At 53.3% G+C, this 18374-nt stretch overlaps 3 protein-coding genes across 4 annotated transcripts in view; 1 reads left to right on the top strand and 2 right to left on the bottom strand.

Annotated features, from left to right (window-relative positions):
• Window positions 1-18374, bottom strand: part of TSPEAR (thrombospondin type laminin G domain and EAR repeats) — a 170144-nt gene that overhangs the window by 137956 nt on the left and 13814 nt on the right. The window lies entirely within an intron of this gene.
• On the bottom strand, window positions 961-2217 carry LOC105711743 (keratin-associated protein 12-1). Its single transcript, XM_012444611.3, has 2 exons — window positions 2026-2217; window positions 961-1899 (listed from the first exon to the last, which is right to left on the bottom strand). The coding sequence occupies exon 2, from the start codon at window positions 1684-1686 to the stop codon at window positions 1216-1218; it is 471 nt and encodes a 156-aa protein (XP_012300034.2). The 5' UTR covers window positions 1687-1899; window positions 2026-2217; the 3' UTR covers window positions 961-1215.
• Window positions 16810-17781, top strand: LOC105711681 (keratin-associated protein 10-12). Of its 2 annotated transcripts, XM_012444539.3 has the most exons (3): window positions 16825-17160; window positions 17242-17290; window positions 17393-17781. In XM_012444539.3, the coding sequence occupies exons 1-3, from the start codon at window positions 16825-16827 to the stop codon at window positions 17779-17781; spliced, it is 774 nt and encodes a 257-aa protein (XP_012299962.3). The 2 variants fall into 2 exon arrangements, with proteins under 2 accessions (XP_021525123.2, XP_012299962.3); XM_021669448.2 differs by having other exon boundaries at window positions 16810-17781.

Consider the following 18374-nt stretch of genomic DNA (forward strand, 5'->3'; position numbering starts at 1 on the left):
CAGCTTACATTCCCTTTTCATATCACCAGAAGTTACTAAATTAGAAAACACACATTTCAGGAACACACAGAGATATGACTCAACTCTACTTTTTCTAGAAAGTAACAGAATAAGAAGCACATAGCCTGTGATCCCAGCACTTTGGGAGGCTGAAGTGGGTGGATCACAAGGTCAAGAGATCGAGACCATCCTGGTCAACATGGTGAAACCCCGTCTCTACTAAAAATACAAAATTAGCTGGGCATGGTGGCGCATGCCTGTAGTCCCAGCTACTCAGGAGGCTGAGGCAGGAGAATCGCTTGAACCCGGGAGGCGGGAGGTTGTGGTGAGCTGAGATTGCACCACTGCACTCCAGCCTGGGCAACAAGAGCAAAGCTCTGTCTCAAAAAAAAAGAAGCACACAATCCCAACAGCGGCTGCCCCAAGAAGTTCATGGCAAATTATTGATGATGTACTCATTTCTATTTCAGGCAGTGGGTTCATGGGGGTTTATTATATTAGAATTCTCAGTAATTGCTCATCAGTCAATCAGTAAAAACTGGGCCTTTGTGGACCAGTAATGGGAGTATGTGCTGCAGGTCTGTAAACCTGAGATCCTCCATGACCTGGGACACAGGACGTCCACCAACCACACGGGAAAACCCAATCCTCGATGCTCTGAAGCTTTGGCCGTCAACGCAGGGCTTGCGAGGCTGGGGCAGGAGTGGACAGCGGTGGGGAAGCGAGAGCGCCCCACCAGAGGCGGGAAAGTCATCGCTGGGGCCGGTGCACCCGGGCCCCGGGAGCCTTAGGAGAGACCACATGGGCATCTGTGGCCGTGCCCTCCACCCGGGACACCACCTTCTGATGAGCACCGTGCGACGGGATCGCTGAAGACGGTTTAGCAGTAAATTCTATGTAATCGGCGGAATAGATAGCGGGGAACATAGGAGTAAAAAAGAAAGTCCAGAAACACAGAACTGCATGGGGAAAGCTGGTTTATTTGGCTCTCATGGGGTCAGAGAATGACTCTGGGACCCCGACTTCCCTGGAGGGATGCGCAGGGTCAGCGAGGGCTCCAGATCATTCTGTCACATTCTCAACCCAGAATTCAGAGGGTTCACCGAGCATGCTTTTCAGCAGCCCCAAGTGCAGAAGACCAACTGAGGACTCATCCGGGGAGGGTACAGGTGTGGCCCCGTCTGCACTGGGAGCAGTGGGTCTAGACACTCGTGGTCAGCAGCAGGAAGGGATGCTGCAGGAGATGGGTCTGCAGAGGATGCTGGTGCAGGAGGGCTGGCAGCAGCCGGAGGACTGGCAGGAGGGGGCCACACACACAACGGGCCTGCAGCTCACAGGCACACACACAGAGGACTGGCATCTCACAGGCACGCACAGGGCTGGCTTGAAGCTCACGGGCACACACACGGAGGACTGGCAGCCCACTGGCACGCAGCAGGCTGGCTGGCAGTAGCTGGGCACGCAGCAGGCTGGCTGGCAGCCTGAGGAGCAGCTGGTGTGGCACATGGTGGCGTGTGGCTGGATAAGGTTGAGGCGGAGGGCAGTGATGTCTGGAGACTGCTTCCCCGGGCAGCCTTTATACCCGGACCCAGGCATCCCCGCAGCACAGAGGCGCGCCTGCGTCTTCCTTGTTTTTCTTCCTTGAGGGTGTTTCCTGGAACTCAGTTTTCTGTTGTAGATGCTCATGTTTTTATTTGGCCCTTAGTTTCGTAACTAATTGCACCTTCTTCAAGCGCTTGTTACGTTTGGAAAGCTGCCCAAATTTATCAGTGATGCACAGGCGGTTTTAGACCCAGCTGACTGATGCCTGCCTCCCTTCATTAGTCCTACACTAGGGCAGACACGGCTGGTTCCCAGAGGATGTCCTCGAACCACAGCTTCGGTTGCATCAAGCAGAAACTTTGGGGAAGAGACCAGAAGTGAACACGGCCAGCGTAGCCCTACTGGGACCCCTGCTCAGACGGAGCCTGTCGTTCAGGTCCTCCCGGTGCCCCTCCTGCCCCCTCCCGGCCTGCAGACCCAGACCTGCCACAGCAGCCTGCTGCTGACGGATTATCCTGATAATCGCCGCTGCTGTTGTTTACCAAAAGCCTTTCCCTTTGTCCCACTATCAGAATCCCCCTGCACTTCTCAGCACCCCGAGCTGGGTCCTCCTCCCACAGGGGCTGGAATTTCCCCTGAACACTCTTGGGCAAGAAGGCTTAGTTCCCTATCAAAAATAAGTCTCTCTGCTCCTCAATACCGGGTCTTTTTAAAAACTTCCCTGAAGCTGTCCCTCACTGTCCTTTGCCATCCTGACCAAGACCATGTCAGCACGGGGTCCTGTCCTCCTTGGTCGCTGCTCAGAGGCGGAGCTTGCTCCTGGGATGCTGGGAAGCCGCTCTGAGAAAAGCAGTGGCCGAAGCTGCTCAGGCCAAAGGGGCCGCGTCCTGCCCAGGGGTTTCAGATGACGGCCTCTCACCCAGGGCTCTTCTTGAGCCTGGAAACCAAGCCTCAGGACAAGGGGCTGCAAGAGGAGGAGGCTGAGCCTGGGGGACCTGCTGGCCGCCTTAGGTGTCTGCAGGGCTTTTCCCAGCGTGCGCTTCCCCCGAGGCTGGACTGGGGCCACTGAGCCAGCGTGAAGGGAGAGATTCCAGCTCAACAGGAGGAAGTGGGCCCTCAAAGCTGGGGTTCCTGGCGACACACTTGGTGCCTGGTGATTACTTGGCTTCTGGGTGCTGAGGGCTCTGAACGGCAGGCACACTTCTCCCACTGTATTCAAAACAGACAGAACCACAACCAGCCCACATGTCCACCAGCCAGTGGATGGATAAACAGAGCGGGAGGCAGCCGTACAGTGGAAATCACACCCGCGCTGAGGGCGGCATTGCTCACGCACACGGCAACAGGAACGCGTCGCAGAAACACCGTGCAGGGTGGGAGAGGCTGGCGCAGGAGGACTGGCAGCCTGGCTCCGGCCAAATGAGGTCAAAACACACCGAACCAACTCACGCTTTAAAAAATCCTCAACAGTGGCCGTCTCTAGGGGATCGGGTGAAACTGACTGGGAGAGCAGAGGAATTCTGGAGAGGGTGGTAAACTCCAGGGTCCTGATGGGGCGAGAAGCCCTCCCTGCCCTGGGCCTTGAGGGGGCCTGGGTTACCTGTGTTGACGGATTTGCAAACTTCATCAAATGATACCCTTGAGATTTCTATCATTTCAAACACAGAAACAAACGCTGCACTCAAGTTAACGGCACGTTGCTGAAGTGTCTGAGTGAAGTGGGCGGCTGCTACATGTGGCTGAAGCGTTTGGGTGAAGCGTGCGGTGGTTGCACCTTCCTGGGCAGTGCACGTGAAATGAGATGTGCTGACAGAGGCCGGCCTGGGGGTCAGCACTGATCACGCAGGGCAAGCGCCGTGCCAGCTGCAGATCCAGGACCAGCCTGGGAGTCAGCACCGATCATGCAGGGCAAGCGCCGTGCCAGCCGCAGATCCAGGACCAGCCTGAGGGTCAGCACCGATCACGCAGGGCGAGCGCCGTGCCAGCTGCAGATCCAGGACCAGCCTGGGAGTCAGCACCGATCACTCAGGGCGAGCACCGTGCCAGCTGCAGATCCAGGACCAGCCTGGGAGTCAGCACCGATCACGCAGGGCAAGTGCCGTGCCAGTCGCAGATCCAGGACCAGCCTGAGGGTCAGCACCGATCACGCAGGGCGAGCGCCGTGCCAGCTGCAGATCCAGGACCAGCCTGGGAGTCAGCACCGATCATGCAGGGCAAGCGCCGTGCCAGCCGCAGATCCAGGACCAGCCTGAGGGTCAGCACCGATCACGCAGGGCGAGCGCCGTGCCAGCTGCAGATCCAGGACCAGCCTGGGAGTCAGCACCGATCACTCAGGGCGAGCACCGTGCCAGCTGCAGATCCAGGACCAGCCTGGGAGTCAGCACCGATCACTCAGGGCGAGCACCGTGCCAGCTGCAGATCCAGGACCAGCCTGGGAGTCAGCACCGATCACGCAGGGCAAGCGCCGTGCCAGCCGCAGATCCAGGACCAGCCTGAGGGTCAGCACCGATCACGCAGGGCGAGCGCCGTGCCAGCTGCAGATCCAGGACCAGCCTGGGAGTCAGCACCGATCACTCAGGGCGAGCACCGTGCCAGCTGCAGATCCAGGACCAGCCTGGGAGTCAGCACCGATCACTCAGGGCGAGCACCGTGCCAGCTGCAGATCCAGGACCAGCCTGGGAGTCAGCACCGATCACGCAGGGCAAGCGCCGTGCCAGCCGCAGATCCAGGACCAGCCTGAGGGTCAGCACCGATCACTCAGGGCGAGCGCCGTGCCAGCCGCAGATCCAGGACCAGCCTGGGAGTCAGCACCGATCACTCAGGGCGAGCACCGTGCCAGCTGCAGATCCAGGACCAGCCTGGGAGTCAGCACCGATCACTCAGGGCGAGCGCCGTGCCAGCCGCAGATCCAGGACCAGCCTGGGAGTCAGCACCGATCACTCAGGGCGAGCGCCGTGCCAGCCACAGATCCAGGACCAGCCTGAGGGTCAGCACCGATCACGCAGGGCAAGCGCCGTGCCAGCCGCAGATCCAGGACCAGCCTGGGAGTCAGCACCGATCACTCAGGGCGAGCGCCGTGCCAGCCACAGATCCAGGACCAGCCTGAGGGTCAGCACCGATCACGCAGGGCAAGCGCCGTGCCAGCCACAGATCCAGGACCAGCCTGAGGGTCAGCACCGATCACGCAGGGCAAGCGCCGTGCCAGCCACAGATCCAGGACCAGCCTGAGGGTCAGCACCGATCACTCAGGGCAAGCGCCGTGCCAGCCACAGATCCAGGACCAGCCTGAGGGTCAGCACCGATCACGCAGGGCGAGCGCCGTGCGGCGAGCGCCGTGCCAGCCGCAGATCCAGGACCAGCCTGAGGGTCAGCACCGATCACGCAGGGCGAGCGCCGTGCCAGCTGCAGATCCAGGCCAGCCACGTGGATGCCCACTGGCTAATTTTTTCAACTTTTTTGTATGTCTCCATTTTTTCACAACAAAAGGAAAATAAAGATCGTTGGGATTTTCTGTTTGTTTGCTTGTTTTTCTTTTTCCTTTTTTTCTTTTTTTTTTTTTGAGATGGAGTTTTGCTCTTGTTACCCAGCCTGGAGTGCAATCATGCAGTCTCAACTCACCACAACCTCCACCTCCCGGGTTCAAGTGATTCTCCTTCCTCAGCCTCCAGAGTAGCTGGGATTACAGGTGTGTGCCATCACGCCTGGCTAATTTTGTATTTTTAGTAGAGATGGTGTTTCTCCATGTTGGTCAGGCTGGTCTCGAACTCCCAACCACAGGTGATCCACCTGCCTCAGCCTCCCAAAGCGCTGAGATTACAAGCGTGAGCCACCATGCCCAGCCGGATAGTTTTAAAAAAGTAGTTAAGAAGATGAAAATAATAAGCGTTTTCATAAAAAATAGAAGCCACCCATGGATTCTTGCTTTGAATGAGAGAACTGGGCTATGATCAGAGGGAAGTGGGGTGCATTTAGAGAATTGGGGCACCCAGCATTCAAGGAGAATAATGGTGGCTCGAGGGTCAGCCAAATGTTCCAGGAGCAGCAGGATTGTCATGAGGAAGCCGACACTCACACAGCGCAGCTGCCCCAGGGCAGGATGGCAGACCAGGCCCACCATTCCCATCTCCACCTTCCCAAGACCACCACAGGGGAGGGGAAGTCAGTTTACCAAGGATGAGGGACTCCAGTAATGTAAAGGAAGGCAGCGGGGTGCGTGTGGGCTGCCAGCCAGGGATGAGGTGCGACCCGCCCACCCGGAGCCCCATGCAGCCCGGCTTCCTGGCGAGCCCAGTGGAAGGGGAATGGGGAGGGCCTCAGTGGAGAGGGGGATGGAAGGTGTGAGCACAGCACCACCGGGCAAGGCCCTCCCAAGGCCCCGAGGGGCACCAGGCACAGTTCCGTCATGCTGGCCTCGGCTCCCATCACTTTTACTCCAAAGTGAGGCTTGTGACTGATGGACCTGAACCCCGAGCACAGAGCACCAGGCCAACCTCCCCAGTCAGGTGGGAGCTTCTCCAGCAGAAAGCAGACAACACACACAGCAGGAGAGGAGCCCAGGCAGCCTGGGCCACCCTCACCCTAGCCAGGAGGGAAGCCGGGACCACCCCTCGCCCCAGCCGGGAGGGAAGCCGGGACCACCCCTCGCCCCAGCCGGGAGGGAAGCCGGGACCACCCCTCGCCCCAGCCGGGAGGGAAGCCGGGACCACCCCTCGCCCCAGCCGGGAGGGAAGCCGGGACCACCCCTCGCCCCAGCCGGGAGGGAAGCCGGGACCACCCCTCGCCCCAGCCGGGAGGGAAGCCGGGACCACCCTCGCCCCAGCCGGGAGGGAAGCCGGGACCACCCCTCGCCCCAGCCGGGAGGGAAGCCGGGACCACCCCTCGCCCCAGCCGGGAGGGAAGCCGGGACCACCCCTCGCCCCAGCCGGGAGGGAAGCCGGGACCACCCCTCGCCCCAGCCGGGAGGGAAGCCGGGACCACCCCTCGCCCCAGCCGGGAGGGAAGCCGGGACCACCCCTCGCCCCAGCCGGGAGGGAAGCCGGGACCACCCCTCGCCCCAGCCGGGAGGGAAGCCGGGACCACCCCTCGCCCCAGCCGGGAGGGAAGCCGGGACCACCCCTCGCCCCAGCCGGGAGGGAAGCCGGGACCACCCCTCGCCCCAGCCGGGAGGGAAGCCGGGACCACCCCTCGCCCCAGCCGGGAGGGAAGCCGGGACCACCCCTCGCCCCAGCCGGGAGGGAAGCCGGGACCACCCTCGCCCCAGCCGGGAAGGAAGCCGGGACCACCCCTCGCCCCAGCCGGGAGGGAAGCCGGGACCACCCCTCGCCCCAGCCGGGAGGGAAGCCGGGACCACCCCTCGCCCCAGCCGGGAGGGAAGCCGGGACCACCCCTCGCCCCAGCCGGGAGGGAAGCCGGGACCACCCTCGCCCCAGCCGGGAGGGAAGCCGGGACCACCCCTCGCCCCAGCCGGGAGGGAAGCCGGGACCACCCCTCGCCCCAGCCGGGAGGGAAGCCGGCAGCACAAAAAGAAAGACAAGATAAATTAACGTCTCACTGCACCCAGAGGAAACCAGTGGTTTAAGGAACTTAAAAAATCCTAAATACACTCAGACATTCAGGAGGATGTCGCGTCTATCAAACAAGGACAAGATGCTTTGAAAAAGAACAATTAGAACAATTATCCCCAAAATGTCATAGACATTAAACATCTCATATCTCATTGATATTTAAAATTAAATAGAGAGGCTTGACGTGAGTGTGTTATTCAGGGTTCTCTTAGCGGAGCAGAACCAATAGAATATATATACACGCACACCAAGGGGAGTGTGTTAAGTGTTAACTGACACGATCGCAAGGTCCCACAATAGTAGGCGTCTGCGAGGTGAGGAGCAAGGAGAGCCAGTCCCAGTCTCAAAACGGAAGCACCTGGAGTCCGATGCTGGAGGGCAGGAGGCATCCATCGTGGGAGAAAGATGTAGGCTGGGAGGCTCGGCCCGTCTCGCCCTTTCACGTTTCTTCTGCCTGCTTTATATTCACTGGCAGCCGATTAGCTGGTGCCCACCTAGAAAGAGCGTGGGTCTACCTCCCCCGTCTACTGTCTCAAGTGTCCATCTCCTTTGGCCACACCCTCACAGGCACACCCAGGATCAACACTTTGCATGCTTCAACCCGATCAAGTTGACCACTCAGTCCTAACCATCACAGAGAGGGTGAGAAATCTCTCCGATTTGGAACAAAACATCAAAGGAAAATATGAGGAAAAAATACCATAAACGACTGATCTAGGGAATGCCACCCCTAATGTATGGGAGCCCCAAAAAGAGGGACAGTGAGAATGATGGGAGAATGCACTGATACATCCCTAGAGAGGAGCATTTCCCAAGGCAAGACGCAGTCTCCAGGTGACGCCAAGAAATTGAATGGAGAAATCCTAGATGTGTCCTGTTAAAATTATATAACATCAAAGGTAACAAGTGGTTCCCGTGAGCTTCCAGAGAATCAAACAAACAAGTCACCCGCAAAGCAATAAGAATCAGTCGAGCACCAGACTTCTCATCAGCAGCACGAATGCCGCAAAGTCCCAGAACGACGTTCACATGCCCGGAGGTCAACACTCAGCCCACGCTTCCAAAGATGAGCCTGCTGTACACAAGCAGACTAAGAGAAGACAAACAGTCCTTAAGCAATAAACATGACAGCAAATTATTAGCCGTGAAACCAGTAAGTAAGCATATGTGTTTTTCTTAGACTGAGTAACACGCATTTTATCCTCTGGGTGTGTGGTCATTTGCCTTTCAACATGTTTGTTTGTTTGTTTATAACAAAAAGTGTAGATAGGGTGGTCTTGCCATGTTGCCAGACGAGCATCAAACTTCTGGGCTCAAGTGTCCTGCCTCAGCCTCTCAGGTAGCTGAGCTGGGACTGCAGGTATGCACCATGCTGGGCTTTTTCCAAAATGTTTTAAAGGAGTGGAAATACTTTCTCAAACTGAATCTGACCTATACGCCAAGTCTGTAAAACATATTAAAACACAGCTTCTCTAATTTAGTTTTATTTATTCATTTATTCATTTTTTGAGACCGAGTCTCTTCCTCTGTTACCCAGGCTGGAGTGCAGTGGTGCGATCTCAGCTCACTGCAACCTCTGCCTCCTGAGCTCAAGCGACTCTCCTGTCTCAGCCTCCTGAGTAGCTGGGACTACAGGCTCAAGCTGCCATGCCCAGCTAATTTTTTTTTTTTTATTTCGTATTTTTAGTAGAGATGGGGTTTCACCACAGTGGTCACTGGTCTTGAACTCCTGACCTCGTGATCCACCCGCCTCGGCCTCCCAAATTGCTGGGATTACAGACACGAGCCACCACGCTGGCCTAATTTAAAGTGGGATGGAGAACCCAGAGACTTCTCAGTTTGTCCCCCTCCCCTCCCTTTCCTCCGTCTCCCTCTCCTCCTCTCCCCTTCTGTCCTCTACCCCCACTTCTCTCTCTCTTCCCCGCTCATCCCCTTACCGAGGTAGCATCTGATATGTCTCCTAAGAACATGACTTTACAACCTTGTTGCTTTGAGTCCCTCTCTCTCTCCAAGCTTCAAGAGATTATGGAATTAGCATGTGCATCAGTAGGTACCAGGGAACAGAGCTGACAGCAAAGGACGGCACGTACCCCTCTGCCTCTAACGTATAACTGTTAACACCGTACGATGTATCAGCCATTACTTACAGCTGACTTTCTCTACAATAAGCTTATTCTTTCAAGAATCCTTACGTCCCCATCCATACACTAAGACCCTAAGAACTGAGCGCCGTAACACCAGGGACCTATTCATCCATACTGTGCCAACTACAGACATGCATGAGGATGTTATGTATCGATAAAAGACTCGACTCATCAAAGATACGAGAATTAGAAACACACATGCACCATACAAAAAGTCCCCAAAGTATACGAAGCAAACATTGACAGAATTCAAGTGAGAAACAGACAGTTCCACGATAGCTGGGGAGCTGAGTATTTCATTTTCAACAACGAACAGAACCTCCAGTCAGAGGGTCAGTAGGAAAGAGAGAACTGAAGCACACCATTCAGCAGTCACTCACAACAGACGCGTACAGAACGCTCCACCACCAACAGAAAAACACGTTCTTCTCAAGTGAACATGGGACGTCAAGCTCATCACACGCTGGGCAGCGAACAAGCCTCAATACACTTTTAAAAATTGAAATCATACAAACTTTATTTTTCCAACCGTGGTAGAATGAACAAAGCTAGACATCAATAACAGAAGGAAACTAGAAAACTCACAAATACATAGAAATTAAACACCACATTCTACAAAATACAAAGTGGGCAAAGCAGAAATCACAATCAAACTTAGAAAAAACTCGGAGATGAATTAAAATTAAAATGCAACATACCAAAAGCTATAGGATGCTGCGAAGGTGGGGCTCAGAGGGAAATTTAAGGCTGTAAATGCTATATTTAAAAAAATTTAAAAGGTCTCAAATCAATAACTTAACTCTCTAATTTGAGGAACTAGAAAAGAACAGCAAACTGAACTCAAAACTAGAGGAAAGGAAATAATAAAGATTAGGGAAAATAAATGAAAGAGAAAACAGAAAAACAGAATTAATAAAAACCAAAAGCTGAATATTTGAAAACATAAAAAACTAACTTCTAGCTAAACTGACAGAAAAAAATAGGTGTAAATAGAATCAGAAACGAAAGTGAGGACATTACTATCAACCTGACAGAAATAAAAAGCGATTATAAGGAGATACTATAAACAGTTGCATGCCAATGAATTAGATAGCCTAGATGAAATGGAAAATTTTCCATAAATAAACAAATTATCCAATTGACTAAAAATGAAGCAGAAAAATCTCCACAGACCTAGGACAAGTAAAGAAATTAAATTATTAACCAAAAACCTCTAACAAACAAAAGCCCAAGACCAGATGACTTTACTGGTAAATGTCACCAAACATTTTTTAAAAGTTTAACAAAACCTCCTCAAGTTGTGGGAAAAAAAAGTAGAAGAACTAACTTCTAACTCACTCTGTGAGGCCAACATTAGCCTGATACCAAACCCACATAAGACATCAAAAGAAAAGAAAATTACAAACCAACTGCCTTATAAATACAGATACAAAAAATTCTCAACAACATACTAACAAAGTGATTCCAACAGCATATTAAAAGGGTTATATACCATGACCAAGTGGGATTTATCCCAGGAATGCAAAGATAGTTCAAGATTTAAAACAATCAATGTAGTATAACACAAGAACAGAATGAAGTGGAAAAAAAAAACAAACACATGATCTCAATTAATAAAGAAAAGGCTTTGTCAAAGTCCAGCACCATTTTATGATTTAAAAACACTCAGAAAACTAGGAATTGAAGGGTATTTCCTCAACATGATAAAGAGCATTTGTGAAAAACCCACAGCTTGCATCATACACAACAGTAAAAGACTGAAAACTTTCCCCCTAAGATTAGAAACAAGACAGGATTTTCATCACCAATATTCAACACTAGACTGGAAGTTCTAACCACGGCTATTAAACAAGAAAAATAAATAAATAAAAGCCATTAAAATTGGCAAGGAAGAAGTAAAATTATTTCTGTTCACAGGTGATAATCCTGTCTATAGAAAATCCCAGAGAATCCACCAGAAAGCTACCAGAGCTTTATTAAAGAATTCACCAAAGTTTCAAGGTGCAAGATCAACGTACAAAAATCACGCATGTTTCTGTATACCAGCAATGAACAATCTGAAGAAATTAAGAAAAATAATTCCATTTCAATGGCATCCAAAAGAATAAAATACCTAGTAACAAATATAATCAAGGGGATAAGAGACTTGTACAATGATAACTATAAAACATTGCTGAAAGAATCAAAGAAGACCTAAATAAATGGAAAGACACCCATGTTCATGGATTAGAAAACTTAATGTTGTTAAATGGCAGTACCACCCAAAGCAGTCTAGAGATTCAATGGAGTTCTTATCAAAAATCCAAGTCTTTTCTTTTTTCCAGAAATGAAAAAGCTGATCTTCAAGCACATACGGATTATAGGGCTCAGAATAGCCAAAACAATCTTGAAAAAGAAGGACAAAGTTGGAGGATTCACACTTCCTAATTTCAAAACATATTACAAAGCTACAGTAATCAAAACAGTGTGGTACTGGCCTAAGAATAGACATATGGACCAATAGAATAAAAGTAAAAGTTCAGAAATAAATCCATACATTTATGGTCAATTGATTTTGAACAAGAGTATCAAGATAATTCAATGAGAAAAGAATCATGTCTTCAACAAATGGTGTTAGAAGAACTAGATTTCCAGATGCAAAAGAATGAAGTTGGACCTTACCTAATATCATATACAAAAATTAACCCAAAATGGATCAATGCCCTAAATATAGTAGCTGAAACCATAAGAATCTTAGAAGAAAAGAATGGAGAAATGCTTTAAGACTTTGGATTTGACACTGGGTTCTTAGATATTACACAAGAAGGACCAGCAACAAAAGAAAAAATAAATTGGACTTTGTCAAAATTTAAAACTTTTTTGAATCAGAGGACACCATCAAGAAAGTGAAAAGACAATCTACAGAATGAGAGAAAATATTTACAAATCATATATCTGAGTGTAACTCAACAACAAAAAGACAAAGCACCCAACTAAAAATTAGTCAAAGGACTGAGTAGACATCTCTCCAATGAAGGTATGCAAATGGCCAATAAGTACATGAAAAGATGCGCCACAGTATTAGTTGTTCAGAAAATGGAAATCAAAACAACGAGATGCCACTTCACATCTACCAGGATGGCTGTAATTTAAAAAAAAGAAAAAAGGAAAATAACAAGTGTTGGCAAAGATGTGGAGAAATTGGAACTCTCATACCTTACCAGTGGGAATATAGAATAGTGCAACTACTATGGAAACATTTTGGTGGTTCCTCAAAAGTTAAACATAGAATTACCACATGACTCAGCAATTCCACTCGTAGGAAATAAGGAGTACCCAAGGAACTAAAAATAAGTGAATAAATAAAAAGAGAAAGGCTCAAACAGATCTTTGTATGTCAACATTCTTTGCAGCATTATTCGTCATAACCAAAAGGTATGAATAACCCAAGTAGCTACCAACAGATGAATGGATGAATGGATTCACACTTCCCACTTTTAAAACGTACTACAAAGCTACAGCAATAAAACAATGTGGCACTAGCATAAGGATAGTACACAGAGCCTGGAGGGTCACACCTGGCTTTGCCCCAACCCTTCAGGCCTCTGCTGCCAGCTAGGGGAGGGGCTACTTGATGCAGACACTTGACCTCAGAGGTGTTTAACCCAGATGTCTCCAGATCCTCTGGCCTTCTGAGGTCACTCTTTATGATCTAAATAAAATAGCAAGAGACAGTGCCCTCCAAACTGTGGGGAGCCCATCTAGGCTCCCCGACCCCACCCCAACTCCTGTGGCTTTGGGGCATTCACATTCTCCTAGTTCTGTCCCGGCATCTTTGATTCCGCTGGAATGGATGCCATGCTGCCTCTCGGGTCTGCAAGTGCCACCACAGACTCTGCCTTTGAGCAAAACAGGTCCCTGGGTCTCAGTCTCCAAAGCACCTCTTCTCGGACCTTCTACTGAAAGTTTGGGGGTCAGGTCATGACACAAAGCAGGAAATAAATGCAGGACCCAGGTCAGAGGCACTGGCTGGCCCTCCCTCCCTCGGGGCCTGTCCCTGGCCATGACCCAACCTGGCTCAGGCTCCCTCAGGGTTGCAAGGACCTCGGATCCCAAGATCCTTTCCCAAAGTCCATTTTTCTTCCAAGGCCCTGGTCCCTTATGATGTGCCAGTTTATTTAGCTTAGGAGAAATGATTGTCAAGTATTCACAATTTTCTCAAGCAGGCTGTTAAACTGCTCATAGCTTGAAATGAGCCAAGATATGAATATTTACACCATGGATGACAGCTAACACTACACAACAGGGCCTTCATCTCATCATAGTGGGATATTTACACCACGGACATGGCACACACCACACACTAGGCCTTCACCTCATCACAATGGGATATTCACACCACAGACATGGCACACAGCACACACCAGGGCCTTCGTCTCACCACAGTGGGATATTCACACCACGGACATGGCACACCTCACACACCAGGGTGTTCATCTCACCACAGTGGGATATTCACACCACAGACATGGCACACAGCACACACCAGGGCGTTCATCTCACCACAGTGGGATATTCACACCACGGACATGGCACACAGCACACACCAGGGCCTTCGTCTCACAGTGGGATATTCACACCACGGACATGGCACACCTCACACACCAGGGCGTTCATCTCACCACAGTGGGATATTCACACCATGGACATGGCACACATCACACACCAGGGCGTTCATCTCACCACAGTGGGATATTCACACCACGGACATAGCACACAGCACACACCAGGGCCTTCATCTCAACACAGTGGGATATTCACACCATGGACATGGCACACATCACACACCAGGGCGTTCATCTCACCACAGTGGGATATTCACACCACAGACATGGCACACATCACACACCAGGGCCTTTGTCTCACCACAGTGGGATATTCACACCACAGACATGGCACACAGCACACACCAGGGCTTCATCTCACCACAGTGGGATATTCACACCACAGACATGGCACACAGCACACACCAGGGCCTTCGTCTCACCACAGTGGGATATTCACATCACGGACATGGCACACCTCACACACCAGGGCCTTTGTCTCACCACAGTGGGATATTCACACCACAGACATGGCACACAGCACACACCAGGGCCTTTGTCTCACCACAGTGGGATATTCACACCACGGACATGGCACACAGCACACACCAGGGCGTTCATCTCACCACAGTGGGATATTCACACCATGGACATGGCACACAGCACACACCAGGGCCTTCGTCTCACCACAGTGGGATATTCACACCACGGACATGGCACACAGCACACACCAGGGCCTTCGTCTCACCACAGTGGGATATTCACACCACGGACATGGCACACAGCACACACCAGGGCCTTCGTCTCACCACAGTGGGATATTCACACCACGGACATGGCACACAGCACACACCAGGGCGTTCATCTCACCACAGTGGGATATTCACACCACAGACATGGCACACATCACACACCAGGGCCTTCGTCTCACCACAGTGGGATATTCACACCATGGACATGGCACACAGCACACACCAGGGTGTTCATCTCACCACAGTGGGATATTCACACCACGGACATGGCACACAGCACACACCAGGGCGTTCATCTCACCACAGTGGGATATTCACACCACGGACATGGCACACAGCACACACCAGGGCGTTCATCTCACCACAGTGGGATATTCACACCACAGACATGGCACACAGCACACACCAGGGCCTTCGTCTCACCACAGTGGGATATTCACACCATGGACATGGCACACAGCACACACCAGGGCCTTCGTCTCACCACAGTGGGATATTCACACCACGGACATGGCACACAGCACACACCAGGGCCTTTGTCTCACCACAGTGGGATATTCACACCACGGACATGGCACACAGCACACACCAGGGTGTTCATCTCACCACAGTGGGATATTCACACCACGGACATGGCACACAGCACACACCAGGGCGTTCATCTCACCACAGTGGGATATTCACACCACAGACATGGCACACATCACACACCAGGGCCTTCGTCTCACCACAGTGGGATATTCACACCATGGACATGGCACACAGCACACACCAGGGCCTTCGTCTCACCACAGTGGGATATTCACACCACGGACATGGCACACAGCACACAGCAGGGCCTTCGTCTCACCACAGTGGGATATTCACACCACGGACATGGCACACAGCACACAGCAGGGCCTTCGTCTCACCACAGTGGGATATTCACACCACAGACATGGCACACATCACACACCAGGGCGTTCATCTCACCACAGTGGGATATTCACACCACGGACATAGCACACAGCACACACCAGGGCTTTTCACTTCAAGGGGTCCATCCACCACACACCCCGGGCCCTCACCTGCTCACCACTGCCTATGGGACTGAAGCCCTCCAGCTTTCCAGGCAGAAGCAAGCCGCTCTCCCTTAATCTCAGGATCCTCCAGACTGGATTAGCCCTGGGGCTCTAGAGTCCTGGACCACAAAGGCTGCAGTGTCCTCTTCTCAAAATGAAAAACAACTCACTTCCCAAAAAGAAACCTCTCAACCTCCTAGAACAACCCTCTGAACTCTGAACTGGAGCTTCCCTGCAAATAGTGTTTCTTCACATTCCCACTCATAAATAAACCCAAATCCTCTCTTTAGATGGAAGGAGCTCCTTTCTCATGGCCAGACCCACCCCTCCGGGCAGCCAGCAGATATCTTCGCATCAGTCCCACACCGTGCCCTGCCTGCCCCCTCACAGAATCTGGGTTTCTCATTCTGACTGCCTACGTCCCTCGCTCTCTGAGGCAGCAGAGGCTGGTGGTGAAGAACGCAGAACACAGGCCCGCCAGGCCTCCAGTGCGGGCTCCTCTGCCTCCAGGGCGGGCTTTTGCACAGATTCTTCATCGTGCTGCAGTTTCTCCATCTGCAGAGTGGGAATAACGGCCCCTACTTGACGAGGTTGGTGTACGGGTTAGTGACGTCACATTCACAAACCTGCTCAGGTCCTCCCTGACACACGGCAGGACCTCTCACATGACTGTCTGACAAAAAAGATAAATCCAGGTCCCAAGCCATTCGTGGGTCTATGGAGTCAAATATAGAGAACATGAAGCAAGAAGAGAAACATCCTTGACTGAACTGTGTCAAGAAACTAGGGGAAATAATAGTAAGCAGCCCCAAAGGACAATCGCAGAGGAGCGGCCAGGGGCCGCCGACCCTCGCAGTCCACGCAGAGGCTGGGCTCCAGCCCTCCACCGGCTCCCTGCACGGTCCCACGGACCCGCTCAGTTCTGACACCTGGGAAGCTGCGTGAGCTGAGCCCGCGTCACGGTCCGTGGTGAGCATCTCAGGAATCCGCCCCAAACGCCAACAAGGAAAACGCCTGGGGCCTTGTGCTGGGACAACAGACACACCCCTGAGAGCTATATAAGCTCCAGCAGCCAGACTCCTCATGCCCTCCCTCCCTCCTTCCATCCAGCACCCAGACACCCACTGCTCCCTCCCTCCATCTGCCCCAGCTCAACCCCCAGCATGGCCGTGTCCACCATGTCCGTCTGTTCCAGCGACCTGAGCTACGGCAGCCGCGTCTGCCTGCCCGGCTCCTGTGACTCTTGCTCTGACTCCTGGCAGGTGGACGACTGCCCAGAGAGCTGCTGCGAGCCCCCCTGCTGCGCCCCCAGCTGCTGCACCCCGGCCCCCTGCCTGACCCTGGTCTGCACCCCAGTGAGTTGTGTGTCCAGCCCCTGCTGCCAGGCGGCCTGTGAGCCCAGCCCCTGTCAATCGGGCTGCACCAGCTCCTGCACGCCCTCATGCTGCCAGCAGTCTAGCTGCCAGCCGGCTTGCTGCACCTCCTCCCCCTGCCAGCAGGCCTGCTGTGTGCCCGTGTGCTCTGGAGCTTCTTCCTCATGCTGCCAGCAGTCTAGAGGCCAGCTGGCTTGCTGCACGTCCTCCCCCTGCCAGCAGGCCTGCTGTGTGCCTGTCTGCTGCAAGCCCATGTGCTGCGTGCCCACCTGCTCTGAGTCTTCCTCGTCATGCTGCCAGCAGTCTAACTGTGTGAGCTGTGTGTCCAGCCCCTGCTGCCAGGCAGCCTGTGAGCCCAGCCCCTGCCAATCAGGCTGCACCAGCTCCTGCACGCCCTCGTGCTGCCAGCAGTCTAGCTGCCAGCCGGCTTGCTGCACCTCCTCCCCCTGCCAGCAGGCCTGCTGTGTGCCCATCTGCTGCAACCCCGTCTGCTGCAAGCCCGTCTGCTGTGTGCCCGTCTGCTATGGGGCTTCCTCTCTGTGCTGCCAGCAGTCTAGCTGCCAGCCGGCTTGCTGCACCACTTCCTGCTGCAGACCCTCCTCCTCTGTGTCCCTCCTCTGCCGCCCCGTGTGCAGGCCTGCCTGCTGTGTGCCTGTCCCCTCCTGTCGTGCCCCCGCCTCCTCCTGCCAGCCCAGCTGCTGCCGTCCGGCCTCCTGCGTGTCCCTCCTCTGCCGCCCCGCATGCTCCCGCCCAGCCTGCTGAGGCCTTTCCTCAGGCCAGGAGTCCAGCTGCTGCCAGCCACGTCCCTAGGCTCACTGGGCAGAGTCTCTCACCTCTCCCACTACTGGCCCCTCGGCTGCCCTGGTCTGTCTCTTCCTTGGAGATGTGTACACAGCCTCTCCTCCCCTAAGCCCTGGGGGCTCCTGCTAAGCTCCAGGCGGCCCCGCCTCCACCCACTGCCCCCGCTCCTCCTGGACCGGGTCCCACATTCCAGGCCCTGTGGTGTCGCCTCTTTGGCCATGCGAGGACCCTGCTTGGAGACCCCATTAAAGACCCTCCACGTAGCCTGGCTGCACTTCGTTCTCTCCTTTGGGTCTTTTCTGGTTGAACTGCTGGCCAGCCGGACAGGAGGCCAGGACTCAGGTGTAGCCTCCTGGGACCCTCGCGCCCAGCCCAGCCCTTCTCCAGGTCCGACACACACTAGCCTGGCATTGGTGCCATCCCCGCAGGAATGTGCCAGTCCCAGGGAGGGTCAACGGCATGGCAGTCCCCACCCCAGCCGGCAAGTCCGTCTCCCAGAGCCCTGGTGGGCGAGTGTCAGGGGTGGCAGCAGGGGCACTCACAGGCACAGCCCC

Source organism: Aotus nancymaae, unplaced genomic scaffold (genome assembly GCF_030222135.1).
Source record: "Aotus nancymaae isolate 86718 unplaced genomic scaffold, 86718_ANA_hifiasm-v0.15.2.pri h1tg000022l_1, whole genome shotgun sequence".
In the NCBI taxonomy this organism is placed as follows: domain Eukaryota; kingdom Metazoa; phylum Chordata; class Mammalia; order Primates; family Aotidae; genus Aotus; species Aotus nancymaae.